Source organism: Chrysemys picta, chromosome 21 (assembly GCF_011386835.1).
Source record: "Chrysemys picta bellii isolate R12L10 chromosome 21, ASM1138683v2, whole genome shotgun sequence".
NCBI classification, from domain to species: Eukaryota; Metazoa; Chordata; order Testudines; family Emydidae; genus Chrysemys; species Chrysemys picta.
Genome location: NC_088811.1, coordinates 17,337,892 through 17,356,569, shown reverse-complemented (window position 1 = coordinate 17,356,569; position 18,678 = coordinate 17,337,892). Strand labels below are relative to the sequence as shown.

Below are 18,678 nucleotides of genomic sequence, written 5' to 3'. Positions count from 1 at the left end.
TACTCTCTGGGAACGATTTTCCAACCAGTTACGTACCCACCTTATAGTAGCTCCATCTGTAGTTCCTTAGTTTGTTTATAAGAAAGTCATGTGAGACAGTATCAAAAGCCTTACTAAAGTCCAGATATACTAGGGTTACCATACGTCCGGATTTCCCCGGACATGTCCTCCTTTTGTGTGCTAAAAATAGCGTCCGGGGGGAATTTGTAAAGCACTCACAATGTCCGGGATTAGCAGAGAGTGGCTGGGAGGGCTGCAGGGAAGTCCCGGGCTGGACTCAGGAGCAGCTGTAGAGGAGCCGGATCCGCCCTGCATTCTGAGCCAGCAGCTCCCTTGCAGCCCAGTCCAGCAGCACTGTGCAGGGCCAGACCGGGTTTTGTTGTGCAGGGGAGCTCAGCCACGTGTCCGGCTCGGCTGCACAGAGCCCAACACTCTGTTCTGAGCAGCAGGGTAAGGAGGTCAGGGGGCAGGAAGGTTCTGGAGGTGGAGGTCAAGAAACGGGGGGGGCTTTTTGGGGGGAGTGGAGAAAGTTTTGGGCAGTCAGGGTACAGGTAGGGGGTAGGGTCCTGGGGGGCAGTTGGGGGGGGGTCTTAGGAGGGGGCAGTTAGGGGACAAGGAGCGGGGGGGGGTAGGGGGCTGGGAGTTCTGGGGGGGAGCTGTCAGGGGGCAGGAGTGCGGAGAGGGATCGGAGCAGTCAGGGGACAGGGAGCAGAGGGGTTTAGATGGGTTGGGAGTTCTGGGGGGGCTGTCAGGGGGTGGGGAGTGGTTGGATGGGGCGTGGGAGTCCCAGGGGTCTGTCTGGGGGTGGGGGTGTGGATAAGGGTTGGAGCAGTCAGGGGACAGGGAGCAGAGGGGTTTAGATGGGTTGGGAGTTCTGGGGGGGGGGCTGTCAGTGGGTGGGGAGTGGTTGGATGGGGCGTGGGAGTCCCAGGGGTCTGTCTGGGGGTGGGGGTGTGGATAAAGGTTGGGGCAGTCAGGGGACAAGAGGCAGGGAGGCTTAGATAGTCCTGGGGGGCAGTTAGGGGCAGGGGTCCCAGGAGGGGGTAGTCAGGGGACAAGGAACGGGGGGAGGGTTGGGAGGTCAGGGGGGGGCGGGAAGTGGGAGGGGCAGGGGCGGGGCTAGGGCGGGGCTCCTCCCGTCCTCTTTTTTGCTCGCTGAAATATGGTAACCCTAAGATATACCACATCTACCACTTCCCCTCATCCACGAGGTTTGTTACCCTGACAAAGAAAACTGTTAGGTTGCTTTGACACCATTTGTCCTTGACAAATCCATGCTGTTATTTATCACCTTATTATCGTCTATATATCTGCAAATTGATTGCTTAATTATTTGCTCTATTATCTGTCCTGGTACTGAAGTGAAGCTGACTGGTCTGTAATTCCCCGGCACCAAGCTGCTGCTGAAATGTTCTCCACCATGTCTCGCGCCCTGTACCTGCCTCCCGTTCCCCGGTTGGAGCAGCACGGGTGCCCATGTTCGGCACAAGCCATTGTTCAGGGGAGGAGCCAGGCCTTGCCCCCCAGTCATCACGAAGGCCACAGCTGGAAATAGGGGGGTGCCGGGATGGATGGAACTGGTTTACTTCAACCACCGCCCATGCGGCCACACGGGACAGACAAGTTCTCCCACAATTCACTGGGAAAGAGCTCACAGAGTGGCTCAGCCAACTGCAGCGCTGAGCACCATGGGATACATGCCCAGGGGCCTCACAGGGTGAGCGAGACACCACGCCCCCCCCATTACTGTGCGCCGCTCTCACTGGAGCTGCCCAACTCTATGGGCCAAGGCCTAGCAGCACCCCCAGAGCCTCAGACCTCCAAGGGGGAGGGGCTTAGGGAGGGAGACGCTCTAGCTTCAGGCCGTCTGTTACCAAGGGGGAGGGGAAGAAACCTTTTTTCTGGATAGGACGCGCTAACCTGCAGGTTCTGCCATAGAGTGTAAGGGAGAAGAGCCCCTCCCCCTGCGGGACGCTCTAGCCTGCAGGCTCTGCCATAGAGTCCAAGGGGGAAGAGTTCCCCCCGGGACGCTCTAGCCTGCAGGCTCTACCATAGAGTCCATAGGGGAAGAGCCCCGCCCCCTGCGGGACGCTCTAGCCTGCAGTCTCTGCCATAGAGTCCAAGGGGGAAGCGTTCCCCCGAGACGCTCTAGCCTGCAGGCTCTGCCATAGAGTTCTCCCCCGGGTGGGCGGGGCAGCGAAGGCCCCGGATTTCCGGGTCTCTTCCCGCCGAAGATGGCGGACAGCGATTACGAGTCGGTGCTGTGCGTGAAACCGGAGGTGCACGTGTACCGGGTGCCGCCGCGGGCCTCCAACCGCGGGTACAGGTGAGCCGGGCCCTGCGCCCCCGGCCCGAGCCTCGCTCGGCCTGAGCCCCCCCCGGCTCCCACCGGCGGGGACAACTGTCCTGGGCCCCAGGCCTCTGTGGCAGTAACGCGGCGGGGGCGGGGCCAGGACCTGTCCCGGGCCGGGGATCCACTGAGCCTCGCGCGCCCGTGGCGGGTCCAGCGGCACCGCCCCCCCCCCGGTGACTCCCCGGGGACCCGCCTGTCTCTGGCCGGGGGGTGCGAGCCCGGCTCCGGCTGGGAAGCTCCGTGGGGCCTGGCTGGGTCTTCTCTCCCCAGCCCCGTTTCCAGCCTCCCGCTCTCCGGGATCGGGGTCTGCTCCCCTCCCCCCCCCCCTTCACTAGCATTTATCTCCCCGCTCGTTTCTGAACTGCGGCACCTAGAGGTCACAGCCGAGAGCAGGTTTCCAGCGTGCTAGGCGCTGTACACAGTGAGACAGTCTCTGCCCCAAAGGGCTAGCGATGGCAGTTGATAAAGGGGAGAGTGAAAACTGAGGCTCAAGGAGGGGAATGGCCCCCACTCATCTTCACACCGGAGATGTGAGTTACACTGGCTCAGACCTAACTTCCCTTGAAGCCTGGTGCTGTGACCGAGGGAGAAATCTCGTGGCCTACCCTCACTGGGAAAGCAAACGCAGAGCTGATCCCTGTGGTAGCTGAGACCCCAGCTGAGCATGGGGAGACACAGGGAGGGAAGGATAACAGCCAAATATGTTTGCCCTGGACTTGCCCAAGATCAGCCAGCATGGCAGTGGCAGAATCAGGAGTACAAGCCGGATCTTGCTAGTCCTAGTCTAGTGGTTTATCCATTAGACACAGTGCCTCTCAATTAGACACACTGCCTCTCCATAATTTTGAGTATTAAAATTATTCTACAAACTACATTCATTTCTAAGGATCTCCTTTTTCCCAGGGTTGTAGACTGCATTTTCATCATTAGTGTAGTGGTACTGTCGTGTTCTGCTTCAGACACCCACAGCAATCGTTACCCAAGACAGCATCAGAGAATTTTGTAATATGATTGTTTTTTTTAAATAGGTAACAAGGTAGGGAGAGAATAGCGATTCAAACAGGCAGTTTGGAGAGTGCGGAAACCTTCAGTTAATACAACTGACTGTCACGCTGTGTAGAACTGGGTTTGAAATACAGAGCAAAGAAAAGTGAAGTGAAAGCTTGTTGCATTATAGCAGTGGCTCTCAGCTTTTCAAGACGACTGTACCCCTTTCAGGAGTCTGATTTGTCTTGCGCACCCCAAGTTTCACCTCACTTAAAAACTACTTGCTGACAGTTAGACATAAAAATACCAAAGTGTCACAGCGCACTGTTACGGAACAATTGCTGACGTTCTCATTTTTTTACCATAGAATTATAAAATAAATCGCAAAAACAACAAGGAGTCTGGTGGCACCTTAAAGACTAACAGATTTATTTGGGCATAAGCATAGCATCCGAAGAAGTGAGGTTTTTACTCACGAAAGCTTATGCCCAAATAAATCTGTTAGTCTTTAAGGTGCCACCAGACTCCTTGTTGTTTTTGTAGATACAGACTAACACGGCTACCCCCTGATACTTGACAAAATAAATCGCAGTACTGACACAGAATACTGTGTACTTATATTTCAGTGTATAGAGCAGTATAACCAAGTCATTGTCTATATGAAAATTTAGTTCTAGCCTGTTGTAAGACTGGACAAATAGCTAGAGGAATTGATGTACCCCCTGGAAGACTTCTATGTACCCCTGGTTGAGAACCACTGCATTATAGGGTGTTGACCCCTCACCCTGTTTTCTTGCAGCCCTTCTGGGAGTCTTGGGCTGACTTGCTTTATAGAAGGTTATCATGTTCTCAGCTTGTGGAATGCGAGGTCTTTTAATCCAATGGTTAGAGATGGAAAGAAATAATAATCGAGGGGTAGCCGTGTTAGTCTGAATCTGTAAAAAGCAACAGAGGGTCCTGTGGCACCTTTAAGACTAACAGAAGTATTGGGAGTATAAGCTTTCGTGGGTGAATGCCCACTTCATCGGACTTGCATCTGATGAAGTGGGCATTCACCCACGAAAGCTTATGCTCCAATACTTCTGTTTAGTCTTAAAGGTGCCACAGGACCCTCTGTTGCTTTTTAGAAATAATAATGAGTTCCTTTAAAGTGATCATTTTAGATCCAGTCTCGACTTGGTTTACAGAATGCAACAGCAATTGCAAACCACAAAAATGAAGAAAAAAACGTATGGGCTCTTGTAGGTCTATTGTACTCTATCAGTATACTGGTTTAACAGGGGCCAACAATAGCACTAAAATAGCATCAAACTGGCTGTGTTCACTCACTACATCAGGGATTCACCTCCCACATTGTGGTGGTCATGTAAAACCTGCATTGTGGTCACATGATGTATTTCGGTAGCATCTTTTATACAATGCAACAGTCTCGAAACTCCTTAGAAGGAAGCCTCCCAGCACTTCTGTGAAAAATGATCCCCACTTACAGATGGGGAAGTTGAGGTACAGCAATGATTTCACACTGTCAGATAAAAAGCCGAGAGAAGAGCTCGAATCCTGCCTGCCAATCTCGGCTCTAACTGCTAAGCAATGCTTCCTTCCCCCAAATAGTATCCTGGTGTGCAACTGCTTCTTTCAAAGGCCTGTCTTTTCAATTGTATTCAGCCCTGCTTTGGAGGACAGGCACGCAATTCTTTGCCATGGCATGCTGAGCCGAGGACGGCGGCATTAGGTGGCGATGAATACCACATCTGTCTTCCAAAGCAAAAATCTGTGCAAACGGGATTTCAGCTAACAGAGAGAATTGGGCGGAAAATCCAAGGAGGGAGGTTAAGCAAGCAGAAAGATCTTTCCAAAACAAATCTACATATTAACCTGACGCTGCCTGGCCTGGATTATGTAATGTAATTTGCTTGAGTCATAGTTATGTCCTGCTTCTGAGCTCTGCTCCCCATTTGTTTGTTTAATTTGCCTGTTCTGTCCTGCCGTAACCAGGTCACTGATCCTCCAAGCTGCTCCCTGCAGGCAGAACCCCATGGCCTTCTGGACGGGTGAAGGGGTCGGCCTGGGCGGAGCAGTTTGCAAGATCAGGGCCTTATATTATAAGCTTTTTTGGGCAGGGACTTTTCTCTTCTTGTAGGTCTGTAGAGTCCTTACTGCTCTAGGGCAGAGACTTTCTTTTTATTCTGTGTGTGTACAGCACCTAGCACAGGGGAGCAGTGATCCCTGATTTAGGCTACTACGCAGTAGTACGGCACAATTAATAATAGTAGCCTAGTAAATCCCTTTATGGTGCCCTAGGCACTACTGCAATACAAAGAGTGATGATAGAGGGAGTTTTGAAGCCTAAGATTTGAGTGACTTTTCTGATGTTCACAGTCGTTTTCTCCCACAGAGCGGCGGAGTGGCAGCTGGATCAGCCATCATGGAGTGGCAGGCTGCGGATAACGTCCAAGGGGAAGATGGCTTTCATTAAACTGGAGGATAAGAATTCAGGTAAAGGGAAAGCCATACAGCATTCATGTACTTTACACCTAGGGTTTCTCCCCTCCGTTTCCTTCAGGAAGGGGCTCCCACCTCAGGCAGGCCTGTCCAGCCTTGTTAGCTATTGTCAGGAATGATCTTAAAGAGAAATGCCCAGGGCTGGAACCTGAAAGATCCCAGATGTATGGTGACGTTAATTGGAAACTGGGAACTGGAGTGTTTTTACACACTGGAGTGGTGCTAAAGCCGGAGAGGCTGCCTGCTCAGTAGGCTTCTTCCTTTCCCTGTCCTGTAATGATTTGGCGAGGGCTGCCACTTGCCATGCAGCTTTGCTGTGGGCTTTTACGCTCCTTCATCTTGTGCAGTGCGTGGGTGTCCCCGCAAGAGGTGCCTTGGAGAAAAACTCACGTCAGTAGCAGGATTGGAGCCGCTGTTGTCCCCATGTGGCAGAATGACTTCACGTGGGTGCTGAAAGGTGCCTTGGAAGCTAATAAAGAGGCTGGGGAGAAGGAAGCCTTAGAAGTATCTGCGGTGTGAAATGAGCCAGGTCTGTGCTCTCGGTAAAAAGCTGCAGGTCAACAAGTGGGAAAACCCATCTGGCTCTAGCCTGTGAAGTCCGCAGAAAAGAACTTTCCATCTATATCCCTAGCCCAGTAATTCTCCTCCTTCCCAGAGGGAGGCTGCTAGCCCGTCCTGGGTAGTGGATGTTACAGCAGAACGTTCAGTGTCGCTACGGTGGCTTAACGATGTGGTCCGTACATCTGCTTATGAACACAAAAGCACAACTGTGTGAGTGGTGCATCCTGGGAAACACTTCTGCTAGGCTGGGGTGTTCATTATCATTCTCCCTCCTCCCCAGGCAGGGACCTTCATCACTGCAGCCCTCACTCCATGTGGCTGCCTCGGGAGCCCCATTGTTCTCCCCACACCAAGTTCAGGTCAGAAGGGGGTTGGTCACTGAAGAGACACAGCGTTCTCTCTCTCCCCTCCCCACCCCCAATTGCCAGTAAGTGTGTTCATTCTGTCTCAGTAGCTGTGCTAGAAGTGTCTTGTTATCTAAAGCTGGAAGAATTGAGGGGTCTCAGTCTAAAAGAGGAAATGTGGTCGAATTGTTAGAACCCAGAATGAGAATTCCTTAGGTCCTGGGGATAAAACCTACCATTCAGGAGTGTTGTCACGCTTAATTCATTGTGTGTAAAGTGCTGTCTCTGTATGTATTGTATTCTGATGAAGAATGGGGGAACACTGGGGTATTGAACTATTGTGTGTTTCCTACTCTTGTTTCTAGGTGAACTTTTTGCCCAGGCACCTGTGGACCAGTTTCCTAGCATCGCTGTAGAGGGTGTGACAGATTCCAGCAGATATTTTGTCATCCGGGTTGAAGATGAAAGTGGTATGGGCAGTGTTCAGATCACTTTTCTTCTGCAAACTGACACACATAAATCTTGGGGAATACGTTTCTTTAGCTGGTTTCCATTATTATTATTCTGATGTGAAGGGTCCTTGATTTGAAAGGGATCAATATACATTACATCTAAAGTACAGCCTAGAAGTGTAGGGCAGTGCACAGGAGATTGGCAGGATCAGAAGCCTTTCAGTCCAGATCCATCTTAAAGTCAATAATGATCAGAAATTGTTACCGTCAGACTGTGGTTCAACCTCCTGCATGAAATGACTTCTTTGGCTACACTAGAGCTGATCGGAAAAACTTCCACAGGACCATGTTATGTCGGAAATTGGAGTTCCATCAAAATTGAAACACTTCGCGAAATCATGTCAATTTTGTCAAAATTTAGTATTTGAGAAAAAACAAAATAAAAGTTCTGACAGTGTAAAAACGTCCCATTTCCGCATCCTTGGTGCCAAACACTTAAATTTTTTGTTTAGAAATTACTTTTCATTTTGAATTTTTTAAATGTTTGCATTATATATAAAATCTATAATACAAATCTAAATTGAAATAGTTTTGATCAATCCAAAACTATTTTTTCTCAGAACTTTCCTTTTCAAAGAATTTCAGAAATGTTGGGGTTTGTTCCAATTCAAAACAAAGTCAGATTTCAGAATGCTTTGTGAAATGGAGTTTCCATCCTTCACACAACTCTAGTCTACACACTGAATCAATTAAAACAATTTCGTTAAGCTGTGCAAACGCCTGTGTGGATAAATGTATATTAGTTTAAAACTGGTTGTCAGTTTAGTTTATGCATGTAAATTTACCAATAGAAGATAAACTGATCTAAGACCAATATAAGAGAGTTCACACACAGTTACGCTGGTTTAATGAAATCTGTTTAAAATTGCACCTTTAATTAAACTAGGGCAACTTTGTGTAGACCAGGCAATTGTCCAGTTTGTAGTAGGAAGTGACGCCACAATACAGAAAGCATTCTTGATTAGCATTCTCAGCAGAGAGGCCAAGGCTAAAATAGGCCACAGGTCATGGGTGAGAAGCAAGTGGGAGACTATAGGGAAACAGGTACTGTTTCCTATAGTGCTGGCTAGACTTTATCATTTCTGTGGATAAACAAACGCTCTGTCTCCAGTGCTGTCAACTTAACACCCTTCACCAATATTAAATCCACTTCACTTGTTTAAACAAGTTTCATGGAACCATCTCAAGGTTGGAAGATTCCAGGCCTAGATTTTTTATAACCTGAATAAAGGCTGGCTCTGGTGCAGGGTGGAGAGTTGGCTATTGCAATGGGAGGAGAGCCTGCTTTCTCTTAAGTGTGTGAGTGAGAGAATATAGGGGAGAAGGGTGTCAAACAGTGGAAGGTCCTGAAAGGTAAATTTAAACTGCTGAACAATATTCTCAGGGCTGAGGGGATAGGCTTCACTTTAGCCATAAAGGAACCAAATGATGATCAATACCTATTGCAGGTGGCTGTGGGTGCCAGAGGGCGCCCAAAGAAAGGCATTTACTAGGGATTCTGATTTACTTGTATTGCCAAAGCACCTAGAGACGCTAGTTATAGACCTGGGCCCCCATTGTGCAAGGTGCTGTACGCACACAGAACAAACCCAATGGCAAAGGCCAGGGAGGATGCTGAGGTGCAGCTAGATGTTACTGAACAGTGTCTTCTTCTAGTGGAGAGTTCATGTCGGATATCTAATACTGCCTCCACTTCCCTTCTCCAACCTCCTTAATCCTTGGAGGGGGAAATCTAGCCTTTAGCCCATGTGATCTTGGGACAATCCTGACGCTGGAAAGGTCCAACCTGAAAGCCAGCTTTTGCATCTTCATTTAGGATAAATTGGAAACATTGGTCAGCGTTGTTGGATAGATTGGCCCTTTGATCCAACTACCCTGTAGAGGAGAAGCAAACGCCCCCAGCTGGTAGGCTGAGCAAAGGCAGAGGCTAGGACCAGAAATTGAATTCAGCTATTAAATATGCTCTCCTGAGTCCTAAGAGAATGGCAGGGCTATGAAATGTGTGAAACCACAATGCAGGGAGAGCGAGTGTCTCCTTTTCACTTGTGGAGGGTTGTTACTTTATTATTGAACTCTCGTTTGTTTCCCAGGGCGCCGTGCGTTTATCGGAGTTGGATTTGTAGACCGAGGGGATGCTTTTGACTTCAATGTAGCCATTCAAGACCACTTTAAGTGAGTTTTCTTCTCTTCCTTTGCTCTCTGGGCTGGGTCATTTCTGTGGCATTCGCACAGTTGTCGGTGTTCTCCGAAATTGCTGCACTTGTAAGCTGTTAGCTCTCGATTCACTAGGGAGGGGAAGCATGGTCAGGGGAGTGTCACGGGGCAGAGTTGAGCCAGTTCAGTTCCCTTCTTTATACAGAGAAACAAATGTGGAACATTTTTGTCTTGCCCAAATTTCCCAAGTCCCCCAGCGAGGGAGTAGGACTTATCCCTGCTGGGCCCTCACATGCCAGACCACTTGGGTTCCTCCCTGGTTGCTGTTTCCCCTTTGTCTCCTTCCTCCAAAGCGCTGGTTGCCATTTTTGTTCTCGTCCCGTGGCCAGAAGAATGGGTGAGCGACCACCTCTGAGAGGCTGGAATGTAGTTCTAACCGCTAGCAGAAAATGAGGCTGTGCATTAGTCCAAGGAGGTTATTTGCTCCTTCCTGTGCTGCGGGCCTGTCAGGATGAGCAGAGCAGTGAGAAAGTGAGTGAGCAACCGCCCCTTGCAGGCATCGGACATGCTGGCTGATTCGGTTGGGCTGTAGTCACTTAGAATAGCAGGAGTAGCTTTCTCTGCGCTGCTTCCCTGTGTGTTACTGCAGCTGGCTGGTCCTCAGGCCACATAAGCGTATTGAAAGAGCCACTACTGCACCCAGGCAGGCTTTAAAAATGAACTTGGTAACATACTCCCTTAAAACAGCCTGCTGGCTTTTGGCCCACTTTCTTTCCTGCCAGTTACCATGGGGATCCACTGAGCTGCTTTCAGGAATCCACGCAAGTCAGATTTGTTTAAAGGGACAACTCAAAATGGCCCCTGTCACAGCTGAGAGTGCTGACCTCAGGGCAGACAAGGCAGAGAGCCCAAGCTGGTGGTGTGTTCTGTAATTAGATTTCACCAAGCCAGTAACAACTGTGAACTCCTGACGCACAATAACAATCTTACCATGGAGTCTCACACCATCCGCTTGGGCACTCCAGTCTGTCTTGCCACCCAGGCAAGCTGGACTTAGTGACAGCTGGTTGCCATACACCAAAGCTCACAAAAGATTCAGGTTGCTTCCAGTCCCAAGAGAACAGTCACTTACCCCAGGTCAATTTGTACCTGAGATCTCACACCCAAACCAACACTTGTAGCCAATCTTATAGTAAACTAAGGATTTATTAACTAGGAAAAAGAAATGAGTTATTTACCACATAATATATGGAGATATACCTAGCTCATAGAACTGGAAGGGACCCTGAAAGGTCATCAAGTCCAGCCCCCTGCCTTCACTAGCAGGACCAAGTACTGATTTTGCCCCAGATTCCTAAGTGGCCTCCTCAAGGATTGAACTCACAACTCTGGGTTTAACAGGCCGAAGCTCAAACCCCTGAGCTATCCCTCCCCCACAAATGAGTTTGTCTGTGGTTCCAAAAGGTGACAGAGTTGTAATACTCTATCAGTACTGAATGTCTTTTAGGGCTCACCAGGTTGACCCTGGGAATCTCTGCTTCTGGTTCCCATCTCCAGCCCTGTGAGAGTCAGAATATTTTCTTGTGTCCCTGTTTTATCCCCTTCTTCCAACTTTCAAGCTGATGGGCTGGGTTTTCTTGTGCGTAGCATCTTCATGCGCGTGACGGGGGCCATTTACCAAGTCTCTGTATCGTGATGTTCCATAGTGGCCCATTTAGTTTTGATAGTCCTTCTTGATGGGTGGTAGACCATTCCTCTGGGCTGGGTTCACAAGTTCAGAGCAGTCATTTTTACAGTTATAAAGCAAAACTTACATATCTTCTTATAGCCTGGGATACAGACACGACGAGTTAAATTAATGCATGCAGCAACTTACAAGCATCCCTTAGAATCTAAACACATTCTTACAAGTCTAACACATATCTTGAACAATACTAACATACAGGTGAGCTGGTCTGGTTTCCAGCTGTGACCTACAGTCTTGGCAAGAGCTGGCACCTGGTCTGCCAGCATCACAGCCCCAACTGAGAATTTATAAAAATAAGTTGTTATAAAACCTGGTGATTTAGCTGAAAAATACACAGCATAAGTAGGTTGGTTTTGAGCAAATAAGATTTCCCCTGTAGAGTGTGCGTTCCAACCAATGCAGTGTGTTAACAGCAGAGCTGACTGAATAATTGAAATGTTTTTGGTTCAGTGACCAAACCAGGGGGTTGGAATTAAATTCATTTTCAGTTTGAAACTAACTTTTGTGGTTTCTCACTGGAACAAAAAACTGAAAGTTTCTGTGAGGCAGAAACGATACTGTTCGAATATCTATTCACAGCAACAGTTTTGAAACCATTTGTTTTGACCTTTTTCAAAACGAACTGTTTTGATGTTTCCAGGATGTTTGTTGGCAGAAACTCTTTGCTGAATTTGACAAATAGCTTTGGTGCCCCCCAAATGCATAATTTGGCAAACAGTAAAAATTTTGTCCCGCTCTAATTGACGGCTCAAAAAGTGAAACTGGCTTCATTGATTTTAACCGTCAGGCCCAGAGAAATGCAAAAAAAACCAAATTGGGTTTTTAAAATTCGTTGTTAAGACTGTGCTGGTAATGTAAGAAACTCAACTTGTTTCCAATATGGATTTTAAATGACCTGCATTCCTTGTAGCAGCACTGCACTTAGCCATGAGCAGCTCTCATATGTGCTCTCTCCTCGTTTTACACCTGTCATTTTCCCCGTGCAGATGGGTTAAACAGCAGAGCGAGCTTGCAAAACAAGCCCAGAACCCAGATCAGGGACCCAAACTAGACCTGGGCTTCAAGGAGGGACAGACCATCAAACTGAACATTGCGGTGAGGTGCTTTTCTTGGTTAGTCTGCTGCTTCCACCAAGTAAAACTTCCCCGGCACTCTCCTTAGAGGCAATCCCAGCGTTCGTCTTGCCATACGTAGTTTGATTGTAGAGTCTATTGTTTGAGACACATGGAAGCTCACCTTTACAGGTGCGTAAGGCTGACTTACCGGGTACCAGCCCTCTAAGAATGATCAGTCTGGCTCTGCCAAAGCCAGATAGTTTATTGGTTGCAACTTTGATGAGGTCGTAGCAGTGTGATGGGGTTTTGCTAAAATTCCAATAACCCTGTGCCCAGTCACACCAACATGTTAGATGGGGAATGTTTCCAGACCGTCTCCCTGTTCTCTTTTGCTAAATTCAGTTTTAGTAAGGGGCAAAATATGACCTGCTTTACCTAGTGGAGGTAGCCAAAGTCTGCAGCTCTTCTTCCTCCCTCCCTCCCCACTCTCTGCCTGGGCTGCAGGGGGGAAGCACTGGAAATCCGGTTGCTGGAGGAATGTTAGTGTAATGCATCCGTCAGGGTGTGTGTGTTGTGGATCCCCTCTGCCGGATCCCCAGAGGATGGGAGTCCGTGACCCCTCCCCACTACAGAACTGGGCCCTAGCTCAGGCTGTATCGGCTCATGCGTTGGGCACTGGAGGTCCCTGGTGATGGCCAAGATGGCAGCGGGACTTCAAAGGGAACCGGCCTCTCTCCTGCCCCGCCCTGTGCTCAGCAGCATAAAAGAATCAGCAGACGCAAGAGGCTTCCCATGGGCGATAAGAACTGGAGACAGTTGTGCCAAAGCACTGTCTGATGCTCACAACAGCTGCGTTTAAGCTGACGTTACAAGTTGTGAATTTTTCATTTCCCTTTAGAACATGAAGAAAAAAGAAGGAGCAGCAGGGAACAGCAAACCGCGCCCAGCGGGGCCTGGGGGCCTCAGCCTGCTCCCACCCCCGCCTGCAGGGAGATCTCCTGCTCTGATCCCTCCTCCAGGGGAGCAGCTTCCAACATGCCCTGCGGACTCCCAGCCAGCAAGCGCCGCTAACACAGGTCTGTGTTCATGGGCAAGCTTCGTTTTCTTTAGGTCTATTTATACCTGCCAGTGCTGCTTATACGGTGCCCATTACCATGGTATCTGGGAGCATGTCTATGGCACTTCTCAGCACAATGTGAGAGACATCAAAATTACCTCTAGGAAAGACAGATCTTTTCCTTTAAGCCAGTTCCTTTCACTGATGTGCCGATTCCTTCCAGTTTGGGTATTGTTTCTGCGCTTGTTTAGACAGGTGCCTTGTGGTGAGCTGTGAACATGGCAAGATTCAGGATCAGGCTGGCAAGTTTGTTCCGTGATTGCAGAACTCACTTGGTCCTACACCTTTCCCCAGCCTCACAGGATTCAACCTGGCCTCTGTCAACTGCAGCATCCCAAATGAGTGTAGCACTTGGTGGGGAACATAGGGAGAAGACTGCCCCTTGAGTAACTCAGCCCTGGGCCATCCAGAGCTTTGAAGATGAGAAGAAAGGTCTTGAACTAATCCTAGAATTCAACCCACAGCCAACGCAAGGGGCTGGTGTGATGGGTTCACGAGTTTTTGACTCTGTTTAAATGGTGAGTTGCTCGCCTGCTGCAGTGTCCAGATACCTCCCTGCACCAACCCCATGTAATGTGAATTGCAGTCGTATAGTGCTGATGTGACAAATGCGTTGATCACTTTAGTGTTGTAAGAGACGGGCGGCTGAAAACCCTTCTGAGGATCTGAGAAGTTGGCCAGTTAGAATCATAGACTATCAGGGTTGGAAGGGACCTCAGGAGGTCATCTAGTCCAACTCCAAGTAGGGCCAATCCCCAGACAAATTTTTACCCCAGTTCCCTAAATGGCCCCCTCCAGGATTGAACTCGCAACCCTGGGTTTAGCAGGCCAATGCTCAAACCACTGAGCTATCCCTCTCCGCCTAGTCGTGCAGCTAGATCTAAGCAGACTCGAGAGAGGCTGCTTGAAGGGAGCTGACATGGCTAACTAGCTCGGGTAGTAGATCTGATACGCTCAGACTAGTTGAATCGTCGTCACCCAGCTATCACACTGGTGGTTAACTGGTGAATGGAAACCACATAGACTAGGCAGGCCCAGTCCCGTCATGGCAGAAGTTAACGCAAAACTTCCTCTTTCCCTGAGACATTGCAGCCTTCGTTTAGCACAGTGACGAAAGGGAGGCTAAAGCATCAGCATAGGAGCTAACGGAGGTTTCTATCCTGGCCACTCATAGTATAACAAACACGTGTGGCAATATCGTGTGGTTTCTGATTGTTACCACCTCCTCCTGGCTTGCATCTGCATGGATTATAAACATCACTTCCCTGGGGAACTCCTGCACATGCCTTGAGATGGTAGACATGTCTCCGGTCTCTTAAGAGGCCACCTCTTTATGCCCACATGGTACCTTCTGCCATCCAGGTAAGGAGCCAGTTAATCTTACTTCCAAGGGAATTGCTCAGGTCGGATCAATATGGTCACTTGGGTTTATGCAGCTGTGTTTCCGGAGCAGGCCTGTGAGACAAAGCTCAATGAAGCTGAACAACACGTTAATTTCACTTCCCCTGTCTCTTCTGTGGCGCACTAACTCTGTGCTGGACCTGGGATTAGTTTTGTGCCAGTGCCAAGCTCTTGTGATCACTTTTTTTTTTAACTGTGGAAAACCTTTTATTAATAATCCCTAGCGCCTAACTGGTGCTTTTTCATCGGTAGATCTTTGTGAAGTGCTTTGAGGTCAGTATCCTCCCCGCTTTACAGACGGGGAAACTGAGGCACGCAGCGGTGACTTGCCCAAGGTCACCCAGCAGGCTAGTAGCAGAAATGGGAATAGACCCTAGGTGTCTGGGGGATGAGAACTCTGGTTCGTTCTGACCGCACTTTGAGACTGTGATGGTAAGAGTTCAGCCTGGCAGATGCATTGTGTGAGGTCTGTGAGGCTGGGAATGTCTATTGTATCTTTAGACAGAGGCAAAAATTGTGACCCCTCATCGGTGCCATTTGTAGTGTCACTTTTCAGCATGGAACCAGGCTGTAAATATAACCTGCCCGCGTTACGTTTGGCTTTGGCTAATGCCATCAGTCTCCACCTTCTGAGGCCACCAGTCCTGCTGCTTGGTCTGCCGTAGAGATCTCGAAGAAGCAGCTCAAGGCGTTCCTCTCTCAAGCCAGAAATTGCACCAGTTCAACTAATTGGCTTAAAAAACAATTTAGCTAAGCCATTGAGAAGAGCTAGGTGGACGTGGCTTGCTAGGTTTCCATCTGGCTTGTATTGGTTTTATTGGTAAAGATGTGGTGCCTTCCTGGGGCCATAAGGAACTGGGGTTGGTGGGAAATAACTGATGGGGGTGAAATCTGATCTTTCTTTTTTCTTTTCCTTCCTTTGATTTTCCTGGTTGCCGGCAGATGCCGCTTTGTCTTGGCCACAGCCCGGTGGTGCCACCACAGCCGCCAGCGCCGAAATCTGGGGAGACTTTGCCAAAGCGTCAGGGTGAGGCCATTCCTGCTGTTCAGTGTGGTGTGTAGCTGAGTGAGCAGGGGTGGCTGTCTGGGTGGGAGCGGTTACATTGTATTGGCAGCCCTGGAGAGCAAATCCCCATCACCACCGGCCAGTTCAGCCTTGCCAGTGGCAACGCAGGCATCCTCTGGGGTGCTCCCCATGCACGCCTCCCCTGAACTAGAAGAGCACCGTTCTCGGGTGAGAAGGGATGGCTGTCCTCGACCCCTCTGTTTAAATTGCCAGCTAGGTGAGGGGTGAGTTAATATGGACATTCATTACAAACAGGACTGAGTGCCCCTGTATTTGTTGGTGCTCTGTATTGTCCCCTAACATCCCTGTTGTCTGTCACTGCAGCCTGTTCAAATGATTACTGTTAGCAAGCTCAAGCAGGCCCCCAGGGCATCTTAACCACAGGCTTGTCTTCACTAACAAGAAAAGGTGGGTTTACCCTGGGATAACTACCCCGCACAGCCATCCTGCTGGGAGAACAGGAGACAGGGCACCGCAAGGTAAACTAGGTGCGGTCAACACCGGGTGTGGGGTACAGTGTTGATCTTGCCTAGCTACCTCCGGGAAGCCCAAAAAGTGCCTTGTCTTCCTAACTGCCGCACCTTTCTCACTGTACAACCCCCCTTTCGAAGCAGTGATGGTAAAGCCCGAGTGTGAACTAAAGGTCTGTTTTCACTGCAGTTAGCCTGGGTGACTGGTAGTGGGTTAGTGTAGCCCAGGAGTGAGCGGCCCGTCGAGTTTCTGTGTCCTCACTAGCGCTGTGCGCCCCTGTGCGTGTTGCTAAGACTTCTGGGGACACATTCCATCATTTTTTGCTGAGCTTCTCTATGATTCTTTCCCAGTGAATTGTGGGCAAACTTGTCTGTCCTTTTGGGCACCCAGGAGAATCATGGGAAGGCACTGGAGGACTATCAGCGTGATTTAGCCTGCATCCTTACTGCAGAGTGGGGGGTTCCCAGCCGCAAGAGAAAGCAGCACCCAAGCTCTAACTCTCTCCCGTAGCCAGGCCAGCTAGCCCAGGTGTAAAGCCCCAACAGATTTGGGTGAGAGGGTTTTGTGGGAGGGGGATGGGGCAGCACCTTAGTAAGAGCCCAAGTTAACTCCGCATCGAAGGCCGACCCTAAGAGGGGTTTTGGTTTTGATCTCTGCCATATATGGCAGCTTGGCCAACGTTCACAAAGTAACCAGCCCTTCAAGAGGCAACCCGCAGCCTTAGCCCAAACCACCTTCAGCATCTCAAAGCATGGTTTTGTTTCCTTCCAGGTCTGCGTCTAACCAGAACCAGCAGAGCCCGGGCTGGGTTCAGTTCTAAACCAGACACCCTGTCTGCTTTCCTGTGTGGATGCTGGGGAAGGAACCTCTTCTCTTCACTGTGGACCAAAGCCTGGGGGGAGCCCCCCTGCACCCTACTCTCTGAGCTAACAGGCCACTTCAAGAGAGCCCAGTCCATGACTGGTTGCAGCCTTTGTAGCTTTCTTGGGCATTACAAGAAAGGGGTGAGAGCTATGCAAAAACCAAAAAGTGCCCTGTGACTGCAGTGTGGAAATAAGTGCCCCAGCGCTGGGGAGTGTGGGAGAGGGATGCCTTAAACTCTGAACTCTCAACAGAAACCAGCAGCCGCAGCGGCTGGGGCTCTTAATTCTGCTCTGAGATCACAGCAAACCATAGAGGACTATAAACCTGGAGGGGGGGAGCGATTGTCCCCCCACTTCTCCAAACCAGCACACTGTGGTGTTTACATATTTCCAACAAGGATGCTTTTGCGTATCGCTTCTTCCTCCCTCTCCTTATTTGCAGCCTGTTGACTAACATAACCAAGGATAGCCAAAGACAGTAGCTCGACCTGGTCCCCTTCAACAAACAGGTGCTTTATTAAAGAGCTGGTGGTGAGGAGGGAGCGAAGAGCAGTATCAGAAGACTCCAGTTTGGATTAAATCTTGTTAGTAGCTGCTGTCTGATGTGCTAATGGGCTATGCAATGCAATAGATGTGGAATGACACGTGCAGCAAGGGATCTGCAGGGCTGACAACTAGCGACCCCTGCCACGGCAGCTGGGTACTGCCATGAGATACCTCAGCTGTATGCCAGGGCACTTCTCACCTTGAATAGTTTGTTGTTGGGGTGGTGGTGGAAGAAATCCTCCCCGTCTGGCAGGGGGCAGGACAGTGGGATTGATCTAGAGGCAGCAAGACCTTTAATGCCGCCAAGAACTGTTCTAGTGTTGTCCTTGCCAAGACTTTTCAACAGCAAATTGTTGCGTGTCTTCTGAAGTGCACCTTGTCACTGAGACGTGCCTCTTTGGAAGGTGTTCACAGCCTGCCTGGTCGCTTCTGAGCACTTAGATTAACTACAATAGGTAACTCTGATGGGGAAAAGCTGTTAATTGGACGACTCTGGTTAATTAGCTGCATCTAAGCAAAACTCTGAAATTCCTTATAAGTTTTCATGCTTTGCTATTAAGTCTCTGACATAGCTAGATGCAATGAAGGACAGAGCTTTGGTTGCCTTTTTTATGGAGCTGGGCTTAAGATTTCTCTTTCAAAAAAATATTTTCTTATCTATTTATTTCGAGGTGAAGGCCTTTAACAGTATGAAGTCCTGCTATTTTTTTTAAGTGTTCCAACTTTTGTCTATTTTTTTTAATTATTATTTCAAACTGGATGATGAGGATTTGATTTCTGATATTTAAAAAAAAAATTCCTGAGAATGTGTTTAATTTTGCCTCTTTGAGCCACTGGAAGAGCACCTAGGAAAAACAGGTGGGAAATGTAACATTGAATTAACAATAAAGTGTTTTGAGGGTAAGTATGATTCCTGTTTGTTTTCCAGAGTTACCTGACCTGGATTAGACAGGCTCCGCTGTGATTGTAGGAAGTGATTCCCTGATTTATCTTCTTACT

General features: G+C 49.1%; 1 protein-coding gene across 2 annotated transcripts; it reads left to right on the top strand.

Moving 5' to 3' along the window:
- The first annotated feature begins 2,114 nt into the window (after positions 1-2,114).
- Positions 2,115-18,583, top strand: NECAP2 (NECAP endocytosis associated 2). Of its 2 annotated transcripts, none has more exons than XM_008169824.4 (8): positions 2,115-2,326; positions 5,736-5,836; positions 7,113-7,217; positions 9,350-9,431; positions 12,147-12,255; positions 13,114-13,291; positions 15,676-15,760; positions 17,042-18,583. In XM_008169824.4, exons 1-8 carry the CDS (start codon positions 2,235-2,237, stop codon positions 17,088-17,090), a joined length of 801 nt encoding a protein of 266 aa, XP_008168046.4. In that variant the 5' UTR covers positions 2,115-2,234; the 3' UTR covers positions 17,091-18,583. The 2 variants fall into 2 exon arrangements, with proteins under 2 accessions (XP_008168046.4, XP_065431093.1); XM_065575021.1 differs by having other exon boundaries at positions 2,142-2,326; positions 15,676-15,787.
- Positions 18,584-18,678: the final 95 nt, after the last annotated feature.